Genomic DNA, 21,068 nt, shown 5'->3' on the forward strand with positions numbered 1-21,068 from the left:
GAAGCGGCCGGCAGAGCATGGCGGGCGTGCAGGGTGCTGGGCGCGCCGTGGCGCTGGCACTGCGGCCGGGGAAGCGGCGGCTGGATCCCGGGCCGGAGCGGGAGCCCGAGCCGGAGGAGGTGACCGGGGGACGGCGGGGGTGCGTCTGGTTCCGACTGGACGTGCACGTGGCGCGCGGCTGCTGGGGCTGGCGTCGGCGGAGGGCTCGCGGGGCTGGGCGCATTTCCCGTGTGCTGGGGACCGGCCTGGGGGGATGCGGGCGCCGTCTGCTGCGGGCGTCTCCGCGGCCTCCCCGGGGAGGGGGCTCGTAGCGGGGGCGCTGGGGCCGGGGGCCCGCGAAGGGGCCGGAGGCCGCCCTGGCGCCCGCCCGGACGCCATTTGTGCGTCCCGGCGCTGGAGGGTTTGTGCTTGCGCCCACGGCTCACCCCCGGGTCCCGCGCGGGGCGCGTTGTCTGCGTGGGGGCGATGCAGAGCTGAGCTCCCTGCGCCGCGGCGGGGCCCTCGGCGGTGCGGTAGACCCCCGCGCTGGGTGGCGGGAGGCGCGCCCGGGCCTGGGTCGTAGAGGCCGCCCCCTTTGTCTTGGGCAGTGCCGAGGCCGGGCTGCCCGCACCGGCCCCGCACTCCTGCGGTGCCGTGGGTGACACTCCCGCGGGGCCGCCTTCCCGTGTGCCCGGGCGTGGGGTGGGCTCGGCTCTGGTTGTGCTGCCTGCGGGGAGAGTGCGCGGTTGTGCCGCGGTGGCAGGCGCCCTGCGGCGGCGTGGTGCCGGCCCCGGGCTGCCTGGAGGAGGAGGCGTCTAGCCTGGGTGCTCCCGGGCCCGCTTCCGTTTCTCCCGCAGGGCCCAACCTTCCCGTTACCGGCGTCGGAGTGCGGTTTAGCTGGCGCCTAGAGCTGGCCCTGTTAACAGCAGGTGACAGCGGGTGGCCATGCCGGCAGTGGGGGCCTAGGTGGGCGGCCGCTTTGGAGGAGCTGGGCACCTGCTGGGGAGACGCCCACCAACCTGCGCTTCCTCGCAGGCTTCTCCCGGCTGCGGCCCCGGCCCCGACAGCGACTCCGGCCTCTCGGACAGCGAGGAGAGTGTGTTCTCAGGCCTGGAAGACTCTGGCAGCGACAGCAGCGCCGATGACGACGACGAGGGGGAGGATGGAGCCGACGCCGAGCAGGGCCAGGTGCGGGTGAGTGGCAGGAACTGCTCCGGGGAGGCCGAGCAGGCCCCGGGCCCTGGCGTTGTGCCTGCTGCTGGACCTGAGGCCGGGCGGTGCAGATGCCGGCGGCGGGGGCTGGGACTGTGTGCGGTGCCGCTGGTGACACCTTGCACTCTGGAAGCCCAGAGCTGTGCGTGGGCGGGTGTGGTGGTGCAGCCCAGCCCGCCCTGGGGAGCCCGGCTTCTCCGCCTCAGGTCCAGCTGCTTCCCAGCAGCCTTTGCTCTGGTCAAACCTGGGGCTGCGGGCATCTGGGGAGTGAGCCGGCGGGAGGGAAGTCTCTGTCACTCTGCCTCTCGAGTAAATGAAAATAATTTTTAAAAGTCATCAGATTTAAGGTTGCATTCATTAAAACTCGAGTTTTTATTTTTAAGAAGTCTTTTACATGGAACAGTAAAGAGAGGGAGAGACAGAGATCTACCTCCTGGTTCCCTGAAGCCAGGGCCCAGGAGCTCCACCGGGTCTCCCCCATACGTGCAGGGGCCCAGCAGTGGGCCATCTCCCACTGCTTTCCCAGGCCACAGCAGGGAGCTGGATTTTAAGCGGAGCAGCTGGAGCTAGAACCGGAGCTCTGCTACGGAATGCTTTGAGGCCAGCGTTGTGGCATAGTGGGTAGAGCTGCTGCCTGCGGCGCCGGCATCACACATGGGCTGCTGTTTGTGTTCCATTTCCTGCACTTCCAATCCAGCTCCTTGCTTGAGTTACAGAAAGAGAGGGAGAGACATAGAGATCTTCCATCTGCTGATTCCCTCCCCAGGTGGACACAGTGGCCACGTCAAAGCCTGGAGCCAGGAGCTTCTTCTGGGTCTCCCACACGGGTGCAGGGGCCCAAGGACTTGGGCCGTCTTCCACTGCTTTCCCAGGCTATAGCAGAGAGCTGGATTGGAAGTGGAGCAGCCGGGACTAGAACCGGTGCCCATATGGGATGCTGGCACTGCAGGTGGCGGATTTATCTGCTGTGCTACAGCACTGGCCCCATAAACTTTTTTTTTTTTGAAAGATTTATTTATTTATTTGAGAGTCAGAGTTACACAGAGAAGGAGAGGCAGAGAGAGAGAGACAGAGAGAGAAAGAAGGAGGTCTTCTATCTGCTGGTTCACTCCCCAGAGAGCCGCAATGGCCGGAGCTCTGCCTATTCAAAGCCAGGGGCCAGGAGCTTCCTCCAGGTCTCCCACGTGGATGCAGGGGCCCAAAGACTTGGGCCATCTTCCACTGCTTTCCCAGGCCATAGCAGAGAACTGGATCAGAAGTGGAGCAGCTGGGACTCGAACCGACGCCCAAATGGGATGCCGGCACTCAGACCAGGGCTTTCACCCACTGTGCCACAGCGCCGGCCCCCCCCATAAACTCTTAGAAAACACTAGTGCAGAGAGAAGGTGTTGGTTTGGGCATGTGGCCCGTGGTTTGTCGCATTGTGATCAACTGTGAGCTTGCCTGGCAGAGACTGGGTGGACATGAGTGCTGTGGTGGGTGCTCCTGCGCCCCTCAAGGTAGAGAGCCCACCCGTTGGGGTTGGTCCTTTGGGATAGCTCTGGTGTCTCAGGTGTGGAGGCTGGACAGGGGCCTGCCCAGGACGCTGGCCCGTGCTATGCGCGCCTGGGTCCCTGGGAGCAGCTGTCAGGTTCTGTGTGGGCCCCTGGGGTAGGCCTGCTCACCTGTAGCCTTTCCCCACGAGAGGTGGGGCCCTGGCTGCTGCAGCCCTGCCTCAGCCCGCCACGGGCAGCGTGGCTCGTGGCTGCTGCCGGAGCCCAGCGAGCAGCTTCTGCGGTCAGTGCCCCTGCCCTGTGTCTCCACTGTGTGGTGGAAAGCTCTCTGGGTTCTGCCAGCCACGGCCATGGCCACACCGCTGTGGGCGCGCTGCTCCTGAGTGGAATAATGTCCGGAGACCTGTGACGGCGCCCCCAGCCCCCTGCTGTCTTGTCCTCCGGGGCTGGTTCTCAGCCAGGCTTGCTGCTGGGCACTACGGAGTGTTTGTTTTAAGAGATTTATTGGGGCCGGTGCTGTGACACAGCAGGCCAAGCGACTACCTGTGGCACTGGCATCCCACATGGGTGTTGGTTCAATCCCGGCTGCTGCACTTCCGCTCCAGCTCCCTGCTCATGCTCCTGGGAGAAGCAGCAGAAAATGTCCCAAGTGCTTGGTCTCCTCTGCCAACGTGGGGGCCTGGAGGAGGCTCCTGGCTGCTGGCTTCGGGCTGGCCGGTCTCTGCTGTTGTGGCCATCTCGGGAGTGAACCAGCGGATGGCCGGCCTCTCTCTGTCTCTCTCTCTCTGTAACTCTGTCTTTCAAATAAATAAAACCTTTTAAAAAATGACATATTTATTTGAAAGGCAGAGTTACAGAGAGACACACACACACACATACAGATCTTCCTACTGCTGGTTCAGTCCCCAGGTGGCCGGGTGGGCCAGGCTGGGCCAGGCCAAAGCCAGGAGCTTCCTCCGTGTCTCCCAAGTACTTGGGCCATCTTCTGCTGCTTTCCCAGGCTTTTAGGGAACGGGATTGGAAGTGGAGCAGCCGGGATTTGAACTGACACCACGTGGGATGCTGCTGTCACAGGTGGAGGCTTTGTCACAGGCCGTGGCGCAGCGCCGGTCCCAGTCGCACGGTTTGCTGCTGCTGCTGCCTGGTGCTCCTGTCCACCTAGCGCGTGCCCGCTGCTGTCTCTCTGGGGTCCACTCTGGCCGGTGTGCAAGCTCTGCCTGTTCCTGCCAGGAGGGCGTTGGTGGGCGGGGCAGTGTCGGGCGCAGAGCCCAGCGCCAATGCAGAGACAGGGACTGCCTGCTGCCTGCTCTGTTCAGGGGGCTGCCTGGCTGGTAGGTGGCTTCCAGGAGTCCTGTCCCCAGATCCGGCTTCCACGTGCTCGGCAGGCTGCTTGGCCAGGGGAGGGGGAGGCTCCGTCCACACCTGTGGCAGCAGTCGGGTGGGATGACCCCGGCCTGCCCCTCCCACCTTGGTCCTTAGCATTGACACGTGTGTGTCCACCACACGCGTGCAGCAGGGACACGTGCATGAGACGTTGTAGGGATGCCAGGGGGTGCTCTGGAGCTCCTGCGGGGCTTGCGAGGGGAGGGGTCTCCATGTTCCCGGCCTGCCAGCCCCATCTCCAGCTCGTAGGTCTGTTTCTCGGGCGTTCTTGTGTCGGAGCCTCTCTGTACACCTTGAGGTTTGGTGGCTGTGGGAAGCGAGCAGCAAGGCGTGTCTGCGTTCCACGGAAGGTGGCGGGCGGTGGCGAGCACGTGGCCCTGGGTCAGGACCCTGGCCCAGCCAGGACATGCTGGCAGCGATCGCATTGCTGGGTTGGATTCTTATTTGAATGGCAGAGTTACAGAGAGAGAGGGAGAGCCAGAGAGAGATCTTCTGTCTGCGCTTCACTCCGCAGGCTGCAGTGGCCAGGGTGAGACAAGCCAAAGCCAGGAGCCTGCAGCTCCATCCTGGTCCCCACTTGAGCCATCTCGCAGTTTTCCCAGGCCATGGCCAGGCCGGCTCCACTTCTGGCTCTGGCTACCTGCTAGTTCTGTCTCTGGATGGCTTACGTGTGTGGGCCCCTGTCACTCAGATGGGAGACCTGGGTGGAGTTCCAGGACCCTGGCTTTGGCCCAGCCCAGTCTGGCCTCTGGGCATTCGGGGAGTGCAGGAGCTCTCTCTGTTTCTCAAAGAGTTCCCAGGTCCAAGGGCAAATGTACGCTTTTTTTTTTTTTAAGATTATATTTATTTGAAAGAGTTAGAGAGGTAGAGTCAGAGAGAGAGAGAGAGAGGTCTTCCATCTGCTGGTTCACTCCCCAAATGACTGCAATGGCCAGAGCTGAGCTGAAGCCAGGAGCTTCCTCCAGGTCTCCCACGTGGGTGCAGAGGCCCAAGCACTTGGCCATCCTCCACTGCTTTCCTAGGTGCATTAGCAGGGAGCTGGATTGGAAGTGAAGCAGCCGGGGCTCGAACTGGAGCCCATACGGAATGCCAGTGCTGCAGGCTGGGACCAAGGCACCGGTTCCTGTTTCTGGAAGACCCGGTTCAGCATAGCTTGCACCTGCCACGCCAGCATCTGCGGCTGTTGGTCTTGAAGGCTGGGGCTCTGCGAGCTCTGCTTGGTGTCCCCTCCGCAGAGCGCCAGGGGCAGACTTGGACCCGGAGCCTCTGTGGCAGCCTGGCCCGTCTTCCCCACACTCAGCCGTGCTGGGATTCTGCTTGGGGCCCTCCCCAGGGAGCCCATCCCGCTCTGTCCCAGTTCTTTCCTGCTCCTTTCCCACCGAGGCTCGGCGCGTGCCCGGCCCCAGCGACCCCGTGTCTCCTCTTGTTCGGGCCGACTGCGGCTTTGCTGAGCCCAGGAGAGCTGGGCAGCCCTGTCGCTGGGTCTGCGGCCCCCACACCGGCAGCTCTGGCTGTGTCTGCCCAGTGTCACGGGGTCACCCAGGCCTTAGCTGCTGTCTGGCCGTGGTGGTGTCGGGCGCTGGGTTTGTGGCAGGGCCTGTGTTTTCACAGCGGGGCCTGAGCCGCAGGAGCAGCCTGGCTGCCACCGAGGGCTTTTGTGGTGATGTCAGGAAGGGCGGCCCCTGCCCCACTGGGCAGGCCCCAGAGTCTGCTCCTGTGTCTGCTCGTCCTGCCTCCGCTCCTAGCGCCCACTGCTGTCTGCCAGGCACCCTGGTGACCGCAGTGCCCCCGGCCTCCCCAGCCCCCTTCCTGCCTGTCCAGGCCAGGCCCTCACCCCGACCCGCTGCGGCCGTTCCTCCCTTCGTGCCCTTGTCTTTTTTCTTTGTTTGTTTTTGTTTTTGTTTTTTTGACAGGCAGAGTGGACAGTGAGAGAGAGAGAGACAGAGAGAAAGGTCTTCCTTTGCCGTTGGTTCACCCTCCAATGGCCGCCGCGGCCGGCGCGCTGCGGCCGGCGCACCGCGCTGATCCGATGGCAGGAGTCAGGTGCTTCTCCTGGTCTCCCATGGGGTGCAGGGCCCAAGCACTTGGGCCATCCTCCACTGCACTCCCGGGCCATAGCAGAGAGCTGGCCTGGAAGAGGGGCAACCGGGACAGGATCGGTGCCCCGACCGGGACTAGAACCCGGTGTGCCGGCACCGCAGGTGGAGGATTAGCCTAGTGAGCCGCGGCGCCGGCCCTTATTTTCAATAGGGCCTTTGCTCACTTTTGGAGTGTGAGAAAAGGCCAGGCAGCACATGGCTGGTGTGAGGCCGTTAGCGTTCCCCAGAGCACTGCCGTGGGAGCTGGGGGCTGGTTCTCGATGGGCGCTGGGGTGCCCAGCCCTGGCAGCATCCAGCCACGCTCTGCCTCTGGGGGATCGGGTTTCAGGCACCCCACAGGGCCATTGTGTCTGCTCCCAGCCCACAGGCTGTGTTGTGGGGCTTGGGTGAGGGTCCCAGGTGGGAAAGCTGGGGCCTGTCCTCTAGTGGTTGGTGGCCACAGGACGTCTGTCTGTGCCCCTGGAGGGAGCCGGGCTCGGCATAAGCTTGCAGGACGCCGGGCGGAGCTGTGTGAACCTTGCAGTGTGGACCCGGGTCTTACATGGCCCTGTGGCTTTGCAGGGGGGACTTGGGGCGAGGGGACGAGGCCTCTGGAGGGCAGGGTCAAGGGTTGGCCGTGCTTCCACGGCCACACCTCCCTTCCTGGACGTGTCAGAGCCTGGCTCGGACCTGTGCATGTGTGCGCATGTGTGTTGTGCGTTTGAGTGTGTGCATGTGTTTGTGTGGAAGTGCGTGTCTGCGTGTATTGTGCGTGTGTACGTGTACATGTGTGTATGCGTATGTGTGTTTGTTCGCCTGTGCTGGGAGGTGGCTGGGCTGCTGCCCGTCTGCTGCTTTGGGTCACTCACAGTGAGGACAGGCAGGAAGCCATGCGCAGCCCCGACAGGGTTTCCTGGGAGTCCTCGTCTGCTCCTTGGTGGGCACCTCTTTTCTTCTTCTAATTTTTTAGGTTATTGTATTTACTTGAAAGGCAGAGTTAGACAGATCTTCCATCTGCTGGTTCACTCCCCAAATGGCTGCGATGGCTGGAGCTGGGCTGATCTGAAGCCAGGAGCCAGGAGCTTCTTCCAGGGCCCAAGGACTTGGGCCATCCTCCACTGCTTTCCCAGGCCATAGCAGAGAGCTGGTTGGAAGTGGAGCAGGCGAGACTCGAACCGGCGTCCACGTGGTGGCTGCTGGCTCGCTGCTCAGCTCCTGGCACGGACGCCCTGTCCTTCATGGTCAGTGCAGCCTCTGCCCTGTGTCCTGGAGCCCCGCTGCCCGCCGCTGATGCCACCCGGCCCTGTGAACGGTGCTGTCCTGAGGTCGCCCTCGTGCAGCTCGTGTGCCTGCCTGATTCCTGGCCCAAGGTCTGCTGACAGAACTCTGAGCCCCGGGCGAGGGTTTGCTGTGGGCCTTCAGACCTGCCTGGGGGCCCGCAGCGTGGACCAGAGTGCCTGGGTTCAGGCCCAGCCGCCTGCTGTGGCCACCCTGGGAGGACCCATGTGGGCCTTCAGACCTGCCTGGGGGCCCGCAGCGTGGACCAGAGTGCCTGGGTTCAGGCCCAGCCGCCTGCTGTGGCCACCCTGGGAGGACCCATGTGGGCCTTCAGACCTGCCTGGGGGCCCGCAGCGTGGACCAGAGTGCCTGGGTTCAGGCCCAGCCGCCTGCTGTGGCCACCCTGGGAGGACCATGTGGGCCTTCAGACCTGCCTGGGGGCCCGCAGCGTGGACCAGAGTGCCTGGGTTCAGGCCCAGCCGCCTGCTGTGGCCACCCCGGGAGGACCCATGTGGGCCTTCAGACCTGCCTGGGGGCCCGCAGCGTGGACCAGAGTGCCTGGGTTCAGGCCCAGCCGCCTGCTGTGGCCACCCTGGGAGGACCCATGTGGGCCTTCAGACCTGCCTGGGGGCCCGCAGCGTGGACCAGAGTGCCTGGGTTCAGGCCCAGCCGCCTGCTGTGGCCACCCTGGGAGGACCATGTGGGCCTTCAGACCCTGCCTGGGGGCCCGCAGCGTGGACCAGAGTGCCTGGGTTCAGGCCCAGCCGCCTGCTGTGGCCACCCCGGGAGGACCATGTGGGCCTTCAGACCTGCCTGGGGGCCCGCAGCGTGGACCAGAGTGCCTGGGTTCAGGCCCAGCCGCCTGCTGTGGCCACCCTGGGAGGACCCATGTGGGCCTTCAGACCTGCCTGGGGGCCCGCAGCGTGGACCAGAGTGCCTGGGTTCAGGCCCAGCCGCCTGCTGTGGCCACCCCGGGAGGACCGTGTGGGGCTTCGGCCTGGTCCAGCTCTGGCAGTTGGCAGCTTTTGGGGAGTGAACCAGTGGCTGAGTTCTCTCCGCCTCTTGCTCTGCTTTTCAAATAAACTAAAAAAGGAGACAAAACAGCACCCGGAGTCCCCCCAGGAGCCCCCCACACACTGCTGGGGGCCCTGGAGCCGGCCAGGCCCTGCCTGTGGGCTCCCTCGACAGCTCCCAGCAGGGGCGACCCCGCACTCCTCTCGGTCTTGTGAGTTTTACTTTAAAAAATGTCCAGTGCTCACCTGCGAAGCCTCTGCCTTTGGGACAGGAAGGGCCAGGAGCTGTGCTGCTGCCCTCTGGTGGACACCAAGTGCCCTGCAGCTGCCCCAGAGCCCTGGGTGCCCCCTGTGGAGCACATTTGTAGGGGGCTTTGGCCCCGTCATTGGGGTGCCTCCCCTTTCCCGGGGCCAGCAAGGACCCTGTGGCCGTGGCCTGTGGCTACCAGCGCCTGGCTGACAGTCTTCCCCAAGCCACCCCAGGGCAGACCGGAGGCCAGAGCCCAGCTGGCAGCCAGGGCTGTAGACTCTGGAGCCTCCCCTGGGCCTGGAGTCTGTCCGCCCTGGGGCCTGGGGCCGCTCAGGTGTTGGGGGAGGGGCTGTGTGCCCTGGCAGGGGCAGGAGTTGGGCTCCCCCGCCACGGTCCCCACTCCCGTGCTGACCGGCGCTGAGCAGGGAGCGGGGGAGACGTGGAAACCGAATCCCTGGTTCCTGGCCTGCAGAAGAACTTAGCCCCCATCCTCTTCCTCCTGAGGGGAAAAACAGGCCCGAGGAAGAGCTGGGCCTTGGCTGCTGCCGGGGTGGGGGAGTGGGGCCCTGGGCGGGGGTGCCCTCACGCGGGGCTGCTGCTCCCGAGCACCTTCCTGCCCCGGGCGAGGGGCCTGTTTTCTCCATCAGGCCTGGTTCCGCCAGCAAACTTGATCCGGTCGCAGACGCCCACGCTCTGACCTGGCGAGACGAGGTCAGCCCAGGGGCTGGGATCGGGCCCTGCTGCCGCCCGTGGCATTCTGAGGGCTCAGGGCACCTCTCTGGGCCTGGGCCAGCTGGGCTGGACGTGGCTCGCGCAGCTGCCGGCGCTGGCCAGGCCACCAGAGGGTGGGCAGCGGCTGTGGCTGACTGCGAGGACCTCTAGCCCCCCACAGCTGGCTTTGACATCAGTGGGGGTAGGGCGGCCAGGAGTAGGGGGCTTGAGTCCCCCGCTGGTGGCTCTGGGGGGTCTACGCATCAGTGTTCCCCCGAGGCCCCGATGGCAGGGGTGGGTGAGGACCTGGGGGTCTGTGGGGTGGGGCTGCGGAGGCTCACAGAGTGGGGCGTCCTCAGACTTGTGCCAAGGCCTGGGGCCAGGACCCTGGGCCTGGGATCTGCCCGAGGTCCCCCCAGTCCCCTGAAGTGACCGTGTGCCTCTCTCCGCAGCCTGGCACCCCTGGCCTGAAGACAGAGGCAAGGACGCACAGCGGGGACGAATATGCGGAAGACAGCTCGGACGAGGAGGTGGGCCGGGGCGGTGGGCCGGGGCCGGGGCTGTGGGGGCTGTGCTGCCCTGGGGCAGGGGAGAGTGCGGGGGCCTGTGTGTGCGTCTTGGCGTGGCTCCCTGTTCCCGTCTGGAAGAGCCATTTTGGGGTCTGCTTGTGTCATGGCCAAGGTTGCGGGGGAGGCTGGGCGTAGTCTGGGGCCCCGGGGTGGGGGGAGGACCCTGGGGCTCCTGGGCATCTTCCCGGAGAGCGCAGCCTGGGCCCCAAGTGCCTCTGGTTGGCGTGGAGAGGCTGGGGCCGCCAGGAGCAGTGCCTGGGCAGCCTGGGGCCGGGGCGGCGGCTCCGCGCTTCTCTCCCTGGCATCCCCAGATGCGGGCCTCCCCTAGAGCTCCGGGGGTCCTCGGCCAGGAGGGACCAGAGTGGGGGGTTCCTTCCTGGAGGAGCACGCGCTGTGGACGGCAGGCTGGGTCTGCTCCCCAGGGAGCTGTGGCCCAGGAGGCCGAGGGGCTGGCGTGTGCGCCCTGGTTCTGAGAACTCCCAGGCTGAGGCCTCGGCCGCTCTGCCTGCCTGTCAGGGCTGTCCCCGGGCCTGGGGGACACACGCCCCTCCCCAGTCGGGCTTCCTCCCCTCCCCGCGCTGTCTTGGCAGCGGCTGGGGGAGCTTTGGCCGCCCGCCCGATCCGGAGAACAGAGACAAAACAAAATAAATTGGTTTCCTGGCCGGAGCAGCGGGCGCGCTCGGCGAGGGGGGCCACGCAGCGCGGCTCCCGGCCCGCGGCTCCCGGCCCGTCTCCCCTCCCCCCCAGGGGCTCTGGCTGTCGGCAGCCACATCCTGTCGGCTACTTTTTATATTTGGTATTTTGAGAAATCGATGGTGATTGTAAGTGGAGCACAGAGGCCGGGGCGGGGCCTGCCTGCCCACAGGGAGGCGCTCCTCGCCGGGGGCCAGGCCCGGGAAGACCCTGCCGTGCAGGAAGCGGGCCGTGATGACTATCCCATCTGTAGGGCTGAGTGACAGCGCGGGAGCAGAGGTGCCCGCCCGGGAGCTTCTGCCAGCACAGCCGGCCAGCAGCTCGAGGGGGCGGCAGAGTGCAGGGACGCGTCCCTTCCTGAGAGGTCTGTGTGGGGCGCCCGCCGGTTCCCCCACCCCGAGTCGCGCCAGCCCCCTCACCCTCGTGAGAACTTGGCCCCCCTGAGCTGCCCTGAGCTCCTGCCCGGGGTGGGGCCTGGGTCAGCAGGTGCCCTCCGAGGCTGAGGGGCCAAAGCCCCTTCTCAGGGTCGCTGGAGGGGGCCTGGGCAGGCAGACTGAGCGGTGGTGCCCCCGAGGGTGCTAGCCGGGGCCCCAGGCAGGGGTGGGCCCTGCTGGGGGTGGGGGGCTGCCCAGGACCCCTCCTTGGCCGCCTCCTCTCCAGCCCCCACCCAGAGCCTGGATCCAGAGGGACTTGCTTTGGGCACCCCTCACCGGACTCCTCAACCTGCCCAGCCCCTCGCGAGGTGCAGTGGTCCCCCATGCACTCGGCCCCCTCACTCTCCCCCAGACTCCAGGCAGAGCAGGGGGTGGGGGTGTCCCGGCTGTGCGGAGTGGGGAGCCCCCAGGAGCGGCCGCCCCGCCCCCGGCCCTCCCCGCAGCACCCAGGCTCACAGACGTGATCTCATCCAGCCGCCCAGGGAGGTGGGCTGGGGGAGGGGCGGGCCCGGGGCGAGGAGGCCCCTCCTGCTTCTGTGGGGCAGCTGGAGAAACTGAGGCCGCGCAGGTGGAGGGCGGCCAGTGTGCCGGGCTGAGAGGCCCTGGGCGCCGCTGAGGGGCTGGCCTGGGCCCTGGGAGACCTCTGTGGGGCTGGGGCTGGCCTGCCACACGCCGCCCCCTGCCCCCACTCAGCCCGGGCTGCAACTCGGCTCCCGCAGGGACGGCCCTGCCTGTCTGCATCCAGAGCCCGCGGTCCCCTCTGCTCTCTCGCCAAACGCCGTTAATGGCTTCTCCCAGCTACTGAACCGGCAGCTGCCTCCAGCGCTGGCGGCCTCCCGCTCCTCCGGGCCCCCGCCCCCGCCCGCGTCCTGGCCGCCGCCCCGCACACTCACTCGCTTGCGTCGCCGCTGGCAGCAGCGCCTGGCGGCTCAGGTTTCCAGCAGGAGCGAGCAGCGCTCCCCGCCCCGTGTGTGGAGGGTGCTCGGCCTGCAGAGCGCCCTGGCGGCCGTCCACCCCGGCCAGCCTGCGTGCCTGTCTCTAGACGGGGTAGCTGGGCAGGCTCGGCCTGGCCCTCCGGTCTGGTTCTTTCCCACTGCTGGCCGTGGGGCCTCGCCCGTGGCCGCTGGGCGTGAGTGGGCCTTTGCAGCTGTGACTGCTATGTGCTCGGCCCGAGAGTCCGCTCCTGTGCCCAGCACCACTGTTGCCCTCGGCTGGTGGCTTGCTACGCGGCCGACTGTGCCAGCCAGGGGGCTCCCCTTGGAAGGGCAGGGTAGGGGTCGTCCACTGTGGTGAGGGTCGCTGAGTGCCCTCTGAGCGGCCCTAATGGCCTGGTGGCCTTTAGAGCTGCCTCTTCCTCCTTGCGGGGGGGGGGGGGCAGGGGCTCACCAGGAGGAGCAGAGCAGGCCTGTGGGACCCGCAGGGGAAGGCTGATGCTTGGAGGTCCCTGGAGTTGAGGGAGCTAGCAGGAGCAGCGGCTGTCTGGGCGAGAGGCTCAGAGCAGGCGTAGCCACGCTCATGGGGCACAGCACAGCTGGGGCTGAGCTGGGGACTGCAGGTTCTGGGATCCCCTGCCTGGACGATCCTGAGCGCAGGGGCACCCCCCCCCCCAACGCCGCAGGCACCGTGGAGGCCGACCTGCCCAATGGCCCCAGATTGGGTTGGGGTGGCCTCTTGAGGGGCGTCCAGGGGGAGGTTCCCGGAGCCGGTCGGGTCAGAGGCAGCAGGTGAGGCTGGCGGGCAGCCCCTCCCCACCTGAGCACACTGACAGAGATAAAACACCCCAGAGGAGGAGGCGGTGCAGGAGGGCCCGGTGGTGTCCGAGACAGGCGGGGTCTGGTGCAGGGGAGCCGGCAAGCACCGCACTGAACACTGCCCCATTGTAATCGGAGAGGGGCTGGGGAGGAGAGAGACAGAGCGAGGGCGGCTGACCCCCAGCTCCCGGGGGACAGGTGGGAGCGGCAGAACGAGGAGAGAGTGAAGGATTCCAGAGGTGGGCCGGCTTCCTCTCTCGCAGACAGACACGGGAGGGAGGTGGGCAGCCGGCCAGCCCCGTACCTGCAGTTCCAATCTGTGGTCCTGACAGCTGCAGCCACTTTGGGGAGGGGGAGGGGAGGGGGCTCCTCAAGCGGAAAAATCCCAGCCGACACCGCAGCCGCTGCGGTGTCCTGTGCAGGCGGGGGCGGGGGGGGCCTGCCCGGCCCACGGGCCGTCCTTGGGGCCAGCGGCCCCCGGGGGGAGCTCCGGTTCTGGGCCTGTGGGTGCCCTCGGCCAGCCGGGCCTGGGCTCTGGAGTGTGGTGCCTGACCTGCAGGGGTCACATGTGTTTCCTGGCAGCCCGCAGGTGCTGAGCAGGGCGGGGCTGCTGGCCTGGGGTGCCGGCCGCCTGGTGATGGATCACGTGGTGCCGCCAGCAGCCCGTTCCCCAGGCTGGGGACAGGGGGCTGACAGCTGAGGCTGGGCCCAGCGTTTCCAGTCCCACCCGGCAGCAGGGCGCCTGCCGGGCCCCCCCTTCCCAGCTGCTTCCATGGGGCACACGCAGAGGGGGCCCTGGGTCTTTGTCCCGCAGCTTTCTGGCTGGGGAAATGGGGGCTGGGGTGGGCGGAGTGCACCTGCCACCCCCTGGCCATGGGCTGCGAGCAGCCTCGGGGGTGCGCTGGGACCTCGGGGCAGAGGCCGGCCTGCGCCACCCCCGGTCTGGTTTGAATTTCTGGAGCAGTGAGGGTGACGGAGTGCTCCCCCCGCCCTCCCTCCTCCTGCTGGCTGAGGCCTCGGCCCGCTGCTGCTGCTGCTACCGGTGCAGCTCGGGGAGCTGCCGGGCCGGCTGCCCAGGCCTACGGCTGGCCAAGCTGCAGCCTGTCGGAGTCAGGCCCTGCGGCGGAGGGCTCGGCCAGCGCGTGCCGCGCCCGACCAGCCAGGCGCCTGGGGATCCTGCCGGCCCAGGGGCTGTTTTGTCCCTGTCCCCTCTGACCCAGCCGCCTCGGACACCCCGGAGTCGGCTCGTGACCCCAACTCCCTCTGCTCCAGGCACTCCTAGGGCAGTTCTGAGCCTCGAAGTGGGTGTCCCATGGTTAGCGCCTGCCCTGGCGTGTGCAGGGCCGGTGGGTAAGGGGAGGTGGCCAGGGTCCCTGGGCCTATGCAGTCTCCAGATACGGCTTGTCCAGGCAGGGGAGTAGGGTGACCAGGCCACAGGACTAGGGCTGTGGCGTCTGCCTGCCAGGCTGTGCTGCGCCCTGCCCTGTGTCGCACCCAGTGACCTTGCTTCCTGGGAGGGCGCCGTGCAGGCCCTGAGAACGAGCCCCACACCCCCCAGGTCTTGGCTTCCCGAAGGGCGGGGGCTCCTGCAGCGACTGCGCCCCCCACCCCCAGCCTCGGCCAGCTGGAGGCTCCTGCAGGATTAAGGAGAGGAAATTTGGGGTTGGGTTTCTCTCTGAACGAAAGCTGCCGCGGTGACTTTTTGTCCTGTTATATTTCTATCAGATTGGACACAGCCCCCCCAGCCCTAACGGCTCTGGCTTTGAGAATTTCCTCCAAAATTACAACACCGCTTCCTGCCCCAGGGTCCCTGGAGCCCGGCCCTGCAGAGCAGGGCAGCTGTGGCCCTGCCCTGGGAGGATGCCCACGTGGGCCTCAGCACCTGGGCTCCCCTGGAGCCTGGGGGAGGTGCCATTGTCTGGTGCCGGTGGGGAAGGCCCAGGCCAGCGGCCGCCCGCACCTGGTGCCCTGGGCCAGGCCCCGCCCGCCCACCCTGCCGGAAGTCGGCCGCTGGCCCTGTGGGGGGTGGGGGAGGTGGCCCTTTCTTCTCGGCTCTGCCCGCTGAACTCACGGCACTAAACTGTAATCGTCACCTGCAGGATTTTAACAGTCGGCCAGCTGTGCCCAGCGTGGAGGGGGCCGATGGACGGCCTCGTGGGCGGGTGGGTGGGGTTTTGCGGGGGTTGGGGGCTGCGGGCCCTTCCTCCACAGTGGACCCATGCGGTGTCTCCAGATCTGGCTTGTCCAGGCAGGGGAGCAGGGCTGTGGCCTCGGGCCGGTGGGGGCAGGCGTGCCGTCCCTCTAACACACACGAGGCTCCTGGTGGGCAGCCCAGGGAGGGAAGGTGAGCGGCCTCATCAGAAAACGGTCCCGCCGCCCGGGAGAGGTGGGGCCTCCGGGCTGGAGTGTGGGCTTCAGCTGAAGTGGACAATCGGCCTCCACGTTTGGAAGATACGGTTTCATTTTTACTTATACAAAATTTCCAGACTTTATATTATATCAAAGACAGCACGTCGCCCCCGAGGCAAACCCAGGTCGGAGGCCACGGCAGGAAGTTCTGTGGGCCTGGGCAGGTGCTGGAGCCGCTCTGAGTGCTGCCGCCAGTGCTGTCTGTCCATCTGTCCATCTGTCCATCGGCCCCGCTCAGAGCCAGGGGCAGGTCCAGGCTGAGGCTCGCCAGGGTCCCCCGTGCCGCTGCGCCCTCCTCCTCCTAACTCCGTATCGCAGTCTTCCTGTCTCGGTCCTTGCTCTGCGGAGGGCAGGGAGGGGTCAGGCCTGGGCAGGGGCCCAGCGCTAGCCCAGGCCTTTGGCTTGGCGCTGACCGCCCCTGCCAGGCTCCCAGCTTCCCCCGTGCGTTCTGGGGAGGGGAGCATGTTGCTGCAGCCGAAATTGTAAAATTAAATTTCCCAGATGTTCGGGCCCCGGAGCTCGCGCGCTGTCTGGAGAGGAAGCGGGGATTGCTCCCCACTCGCCCTGCTTTTCCGGTGCCACCACGCACAGCAGGGGCCGTAAATCACGAAGGCCCCAGCCCCCCAGGGCTCCCGCTGCCCCCCCGCAGGCCCTGGCGTCTGGGGGCAGGGCCGGCAGGTGCCCTGGGCACCCAAGCTGATGGCCTCAGGGCTGTGGGGTGTGGGCAGCCCCTTCCCGTGGGGCCGGGAGGGCTGCTTCCAGCCCCTCGCTCACTGCAGGACGGCTGGCCGTGGGGAGGCAGCTGGATTGCCGGGCCGACCCCTCATCCTCCCGCAGCCGTCCGTCTGCAGGTCCGGGGACGCGGGGACCGCCGACCCGCCCTGCCCACCCTCCCCGCCGCGCTCACCAGCTTCCTCTGGCTGCTCAGGCAGAAGGTGCAGATCTGTTTGGGCTGCGCGTTCTCGGCGTCGCGGGCCGGGGGCGGCGGGCTGCCCGCGCGCGCTGCGTGGAAGAAGGCGGGCCCCGCGTGGCACGGCTGCCCGTCGCCGCAGGCCTCGCCGGCCAGCAGCACATTGCCCAGGTGCGAGATGTAGCTGGAGGCCAGGCGCAGCGTCTCGATCTTGGACAGCTTGCGGTCGGCCGGCTCGGTGGGGATGAGAGTGCGCAGCGCCGTGAAGGCCGTGTTCACGCTGTTGGTGCGGTCCCGCTCGCGCGCGTTCGCTGTGTGCCGCTGCCGGGGCTCGCGGCCCGGCCGGCCCCCGGCTCCCGGCCCGCCGGCCCCTGCCCGCCGGCCCCCGGGCCTGCGCCGGCTGCCCTGGAGGCCGCAGCGCGCCGCGTGCACGCGGCAGGGTTTCTCGTCGGACCCCGAGCTCTCGCTGCCGCGGTCCTCGTCCTCCGACAGCGGGCTCACCTCGGGGTACAGGTAGCGGCCCGGCGGCGCCGAGCGCAGCATGGCGAGGGCTGGGCCGGGGGCCGGCGTCAGCTCCGCCGCGCGCCGCGCATGCCGCCGCCTGCGGCCGCCGCGGGCCTCACGGGCCGCCCGGGGCCGGGGAGGCGCGGGTCTCGGCTGCGCCCCGCGGTGGCGGCTGCCGGGCCGCGCGCACACGTGCGTCCCGGGCTGGAGCGGGGCGGTGAGCCGCGCCTTTATAGCGGCAGGGCCCCTCCCCCGCGCCGGCCGCCCGCCCCGCCCCGCCCCTCCCCCAGCCCCTGGAGGCCGGCGGGGCCGCTGTCCCTGTGCCTCCCCTAGGCCACACTTCTGGGGCGCAGGTCTTGGGAGCGCCTTTCAGTCTCCAGGTGGGGGGAGGTGGGAGTCCCCAAGACGGCGCAGCGCCTGCCCCTCTCCCCTGCCCCCGGGGGCGGGGGAGGGTCCATGAGGACCCCGGCCCAGAGCGTTCTTCCCTGGCCTGACAGCTACACAGCTGCCCTGGTCCCGGCCCTGGCCGCACCCAGCCTGCCTGTCTCCCTCCCTGGGCACTCAGGCCTTATGCCACGACGAAGGGGCAGGGACTCGGCTGCAGCCCGGAGGCTCAAGCGTGGAGGGGCGGGCACAGCCTGTATTGCACCTGCCCCTGCCGGCTGGGCCCGCCCCGGCTCCCTAGAACCCGCTGCCCCTTCCCCACCCGCCTGGGCCGTGCCAGCCCCCTTGGAATACACATGCACTCCCGGGGCCTGTGAGCTCGGGGTGGGGCCCCGGAGCCATGGAGGGTGCTGCAGGCTCCTGCCCCAGGGAGAGGGAAGGGCATTCTCTGTGAGGGGTGCATGGGGGCTGAGCCCTGGGGGTCCCCGACGGCCTCAGAGGGGCCGCCCTCCCCCTTCGCGCTACTGTTGCAGGAAGTGGCCGCCTGGGCAGCAGTGCCCATGCTGGGAGGAGCGAGGGTGGTGGCTGGCAGGGGCTGCCGCCAGGAATGTGTCCGGGGACGTGGTTGCAGGCGGCTGGGGGCACTGCCACCTCCTGGCAGGCTGCAGTGGCCTCGGGCTCCCTGTGGAGTAGGCCGATGGGGTCTCCCCTGCTCCCCGCCTTGTAGCTGCCCACTTCTTCCTAAGGCCCCTGCCAGGGGAGGGAGCCCACGGGCGATGAGGTCATCCCCGTCTGTGGCTGCCCAGAGCCCTGGCCAAGGAATCCGAGGCGGGGGGAGCTCTGGGGTTGGCACCACTTCAGTGGAAAATGTGAAGGTGCAGCTCCGGCGCCTGGGGGGGGGGGCAGCGCCGGCCACAGTGCCACGTCAGACCCCAGGGCCAGGGGAAGGGCACGTGGTCAGGTGCTGATGCCGCTGTGGCTGGTGGCCGCAGGATATCCGGAACACCGTGGGCAACGTGCCCCTGGAGTGGTACGCCGACTTCCCCCACGTGGGCTATGACCTGGACGGCAGGCGCATCTACAAGCCCCTGCGGACGCGGGATGAGCTGGACCAGTTCCTGGATAAGATGGACGACCCCGACTATTGGTAAGCAGAGGGGCCTGCAGGCAGGGGCTGGGCCTGCAGGCCGGAGGGTCTCTGACTGGAAGCCCCCCAGGCGCACCGTGCAGGACCGGATGACAGGACGAGACGTGCGGCTGACGGACGAGCAGGTGGCCCTCGTGCGGCGGCTGCAGAGGGGCCAGTTTGGGGACGTGAGCTTCGACCCCTATGAGGTAGGTGGCAGCAGCTGGCCCGGGGTGGGGGGAGCAAGTCCCGGACCTGGGCTCCGACCCCTATGCGGTAGGTGGCAGCAGCTGGCCCCGGGGTGCGGGGACCAGGTCCCGAGCTCACACGCCTGTGCCCGTCTCCCCAGCCGGCTGTGGACTTCTTCAGCGGGGACATCATGATCCACCCAGTGACCAACCGCCCAGCAGACAAACGCAGCTTCATCCCCTCCCTGGTGGAGAAGGAGAAGGTGCGAGCGGCCCCGGCCCCGGCCCCGGCCCCGGCCCCGGCCCCGGCCCCCGGCCCGCCCTGCCCCCCCCTCACCCAACCCCCCCTGCAGGTCTCCCGCATGGTGCATGCCATCAAGATGGGCTGGATTCAGCCTCGCCGGCCCCGGGACCCCACCCCCAGCTTCTACGATCTGTGGGCGCAGGAGGACCCCAACGCCGTGCTGGGGCGCCACAAGATGCACGTGCCGGCACCCAAGCTGGCGCTGCCGGGCCACGCCGAGTCCTACAACCCCCCTCCTGAGTACTTGCTCAGTGAGGAGGAGGTGAGCCTGTCGGGGGAGGGCGCCTGGGCTGCCCCCGCTGCCCCCGTCCCACCTGTGCCCCCAACCCTGTCTCCTGTCTGCACAGCGCCTGACGTGGGAGCAGCAGGAGCCCGGTGAGCGGAAGCTCAACTTCCTGCCCCACAAGTTCCCGAGCCTCCGGGCCGTGCCTTCCTACGGCCGCTTCATCCACGAGCGCTTCGAGCGCTGCCTCGACCTGTACCTGTGCCCCCGGCAGCGCAAGATGAGGGTGCGTGGGGGGCACGCCTCGGGGGGGGTCTCTGGGCAGGGGCCACAATGACTGGGTGCTTGTCTCCCAGGTGAACGTGGACCCCGAGGACCTGATCCCCAAACTGCCCCGGCCGAGGGACCTGCAGCCTTTCCCCACGTGCCAGGCCCTGGTGAGTGGGGGGTGGCGACGGCAGGGGCTCCCAGCAGCCCCGAGGTCTGTGCTCACGGCCCCTCCTCTGCAGGTGTACTGGGGCCACAGCGACCTCGTCCGTTGCCTCGCCGTCTCCCCGGGGGGCCAGTGGCTGGCTTCAGGTGGGCCTGTGGTGGGGACAGCCCCGCGTCGGGTGGCAGGGTGGAAGGGCCTGGTGCTGAGGACCCGCTCTGCCGGTCCAGGCTCGGACGACGGCTCACTGCGGCTCTGGGAGGTGGCCACTGCCCGCTGCATGAGGACGGTGTCTGTGGGGGGTGTGGTCAGGAGCGTCGCCTGGAACCCCAACCCCACCGTCTGCCTGGTGGCTGCAGCCACGTGAGTGGGCAGGTCCTGCGGGGGGGGGGCTGGGGGGGAGGCGCAGTGCTGAAGGCCGGCCCCGCCCCCAGGGAGGACTCTGTGCTGCTGCTGAACCCGCTGCTGGGAGATCGGCTGGTGGTGGGCAGCACGGACCAGCTGCTGGGCGCCTTCTCCCCGGCCGAGGAGCCGGCCGTGCAGCCCGCGCGCTGGCTGGAGGTCTCCGAGGAGGAGCGCCAGCAGGGCCTGCGGCTGCGCATCTGCCACGACAAGGTGTGGGGCGCGAAGGGGTCAGGGAGGGGGCGGGGGGGCGGCCCAGCCCACGGCCACCAGCCCTGTCTTCCTGCAGCCAGTGACACAGGTGACGTGGCACGCACGTGGGGACTACTTGGCTGTGGTGCTGGCCACCCCAGGCCACACCCAGGTGCTGCTCCACCAGCTGAGCCGGCGCCGCAGCCAGAGTCCGTTCCGCCGTAGCCACGGGCAGGTGCAGCGTGTGGCCTTCCACCCGACCCGGCCCTTCCTGCTGGTGGCCTCGCAGCGCAGCGTCCGCGTCTACCACCTGCTGCGGCAGGAGCTCACCAAGAAGCTGATGCCCAACTGCAAGTGGGTGTCCAGCATGGCCGTGCACCCTGCAGGTGAGGGGAAAGGTGGGGGTGTGCGCCCCCTGGGGGTGAGGGGTGTGGGTGTGTCCCCTGCAGGTGAGGGGAAAGGTGGGGGTGTGCGCCCCCTGGGGGTGAGGGGTGTGGGTGTGCCCCCTGCAGGTGAGGGGAAAGGTGGGGGTGTGCGCCCCGCTCACCCTGCGGGTTCTGGCCCCCAGGGGATAACGTCATCTGTGGCAGCTACGACAGCAAGCTGGTGTGGTTCGACCTGGACCTTTCCACCAAACCGTACAAAGTGCTGAGGTGAGGGGCGGTGAGCGGGGGTGCGGCCAGCTGGGCCCATCCCGCGAGTCCGCGCCTGAGCAGCCCCACCCCTGCAGGCACCACAAGAAGGCCCTGCGGGCCGTGGCCTTCCACTCCCGGTACCCGCTCTTCGCATCCGGCTCCGACGACGGCAGCGTCATCGTGTGCCACGGCATGGTGTACAAGTGAGTGCCCAGCCGAGCCCCGCCCCGCCGGCCGGCCCTGGCCCTAGCCCTGGCCCGGGTCTGCAGTGAGCCCCTCCTCCCCACAGCGACCTGCTGCAGAACCCGCTGCTGGTGCCCGTGAAAGTGCTGAAGGGGCACGCGCTGAGCCGGGACCTGGGCGTGCTGGACGTCGCCTTCCACCCCACTCAGCCCTGGGTGTTCTCGGCGGGCGCGGACGGCACGGTCCGCCTCTTCACCTAGGCCGCGGCGGGCGCGGCTCAATACAGTGGTGTGTCTGCTGTCCTGCCTCGTCCCTCCCACCGCGGCGCCGAGCG

At 68.2% G+C, this 21,068-nt stretch overlaps 2 protein-coding genes across 4 annotated transcripts; one reads left to right on the plus strand and one right to left on the minus strand.

Moving 5' to 3' along the window:
• Nucleotides 1–17: 17 nt before the first annotated feature.
• BOP1 (BOP1 ribosomal biogenesis factor) lies at nt 18–21,056 on the plus strand. 3 transcript variants are annotated; one of them, XM_062187872.1, is made up of 16 exons: nt 18–119; nt 1,015–1,167; nt 9,850–9,927; nt 18,044–18,198; nt 18,269–18,386; nt 18,527–18,628; nt 18,719–18,931; nt 19,017–19,178; nt 19,249–19,329; nt 19,402–19,471; nt 19,553–19,685; nt 19,757–19,937; nt 20,014–20,302; nt 20,485–20,569; nt 20,647–20,754; nt 20,841–21,056. In XM_062187872.1, exons 1-16 carry the CDS (start codon nt 18–20, stop codon nt 20,992–20,994), a joined length of 2,184 nt encoding a protein of 727 aa, XP_062043856.1. In that variant the 3' UTR covers nt 20,995–21,056. The 3 variants fall into 3 exon arrangements, with proteins under 3 accessions (XP_062043856.1, XP_062043855.1, XP_062043857.1); XM_062187871.1 differs by having other exon boundaries at nt 1,015–1,173; nt 20,841–21,053; XM_062187873.1 differs by having other exon boundaries at nt 1,015–1,173; nt 18,812–18,931; nt 20,841–21,053.
• Nucleotides 15,284–16,706, minus strand: SCX (scleraxis bHLH transcription factor). The gene is made up of 2 exons (XM_062189425.1): nt 16,161–16,706; nt 15,284–15,593 (listed from the first exon to the last, which is right to left on the minus strand). The coding sequence occupies exons 1-2, from the start codon at nt 16,704–16,706 to the stop codon at nt 15,555–15,557; spliced, it is 585 nt and encodes a 194-aa protein (XP_062045409.1). The 3' UTR covers nt 15,284–15,554.
• Nucleotides 21,057–21,068: the final 12 nt, after the last annotated feature.

This window comes from Lepus europaeus, chromosome 4, assembly GCF_033115175.1.
Source record: "Lepus europaeus isolate LE1 chromosome 4, mLepTim1.pri, whole genome shotgun sequence".
NCBI classification, from domain to species: Eukaryota; Metazoa; Chordata; class Mammalia; order Lagomorpha; family Leporidae; genus Lepus; species Lepus europaeus.

Coding starts and splice junctions, on each gene's coding strand:
- BOP1 (XM_062187871.1), top strand. CDS start 18: ATGGCGGGCGTGCAGGGTGCTGGGCGCGCCGTGGCGCTGGCACTGCGG. Junction 18,199..18,268: donor ATGGACGACCCCGACTATTG/GTAAGCAGAGGG, acceptor GAAGCCCCCCAG/GCGCACCGTGCAGGACCGGA. Junction 20,755..20,840: donor TGCCACGGCATGGTGTACAA/GTGAGTGCCCAG, acceptor TCCTCCCCACAG/CGACCTGCTGCAGAACCCGC.
- SCX (XM_062189425.1), bottom strand. CDS start 16,706: ATGCTGCGCTCGGCGCCGCCGGGCCGCTACCTGTACCCCGAGGTGAGC. Junction 15,594..16,160: donor TGAGCAGCCAGAGGAAGCTG/GTGAGCGCGGCG, acceptor TGCCCTCCGCAG/AGCAAGGACCGAGACAGGAA.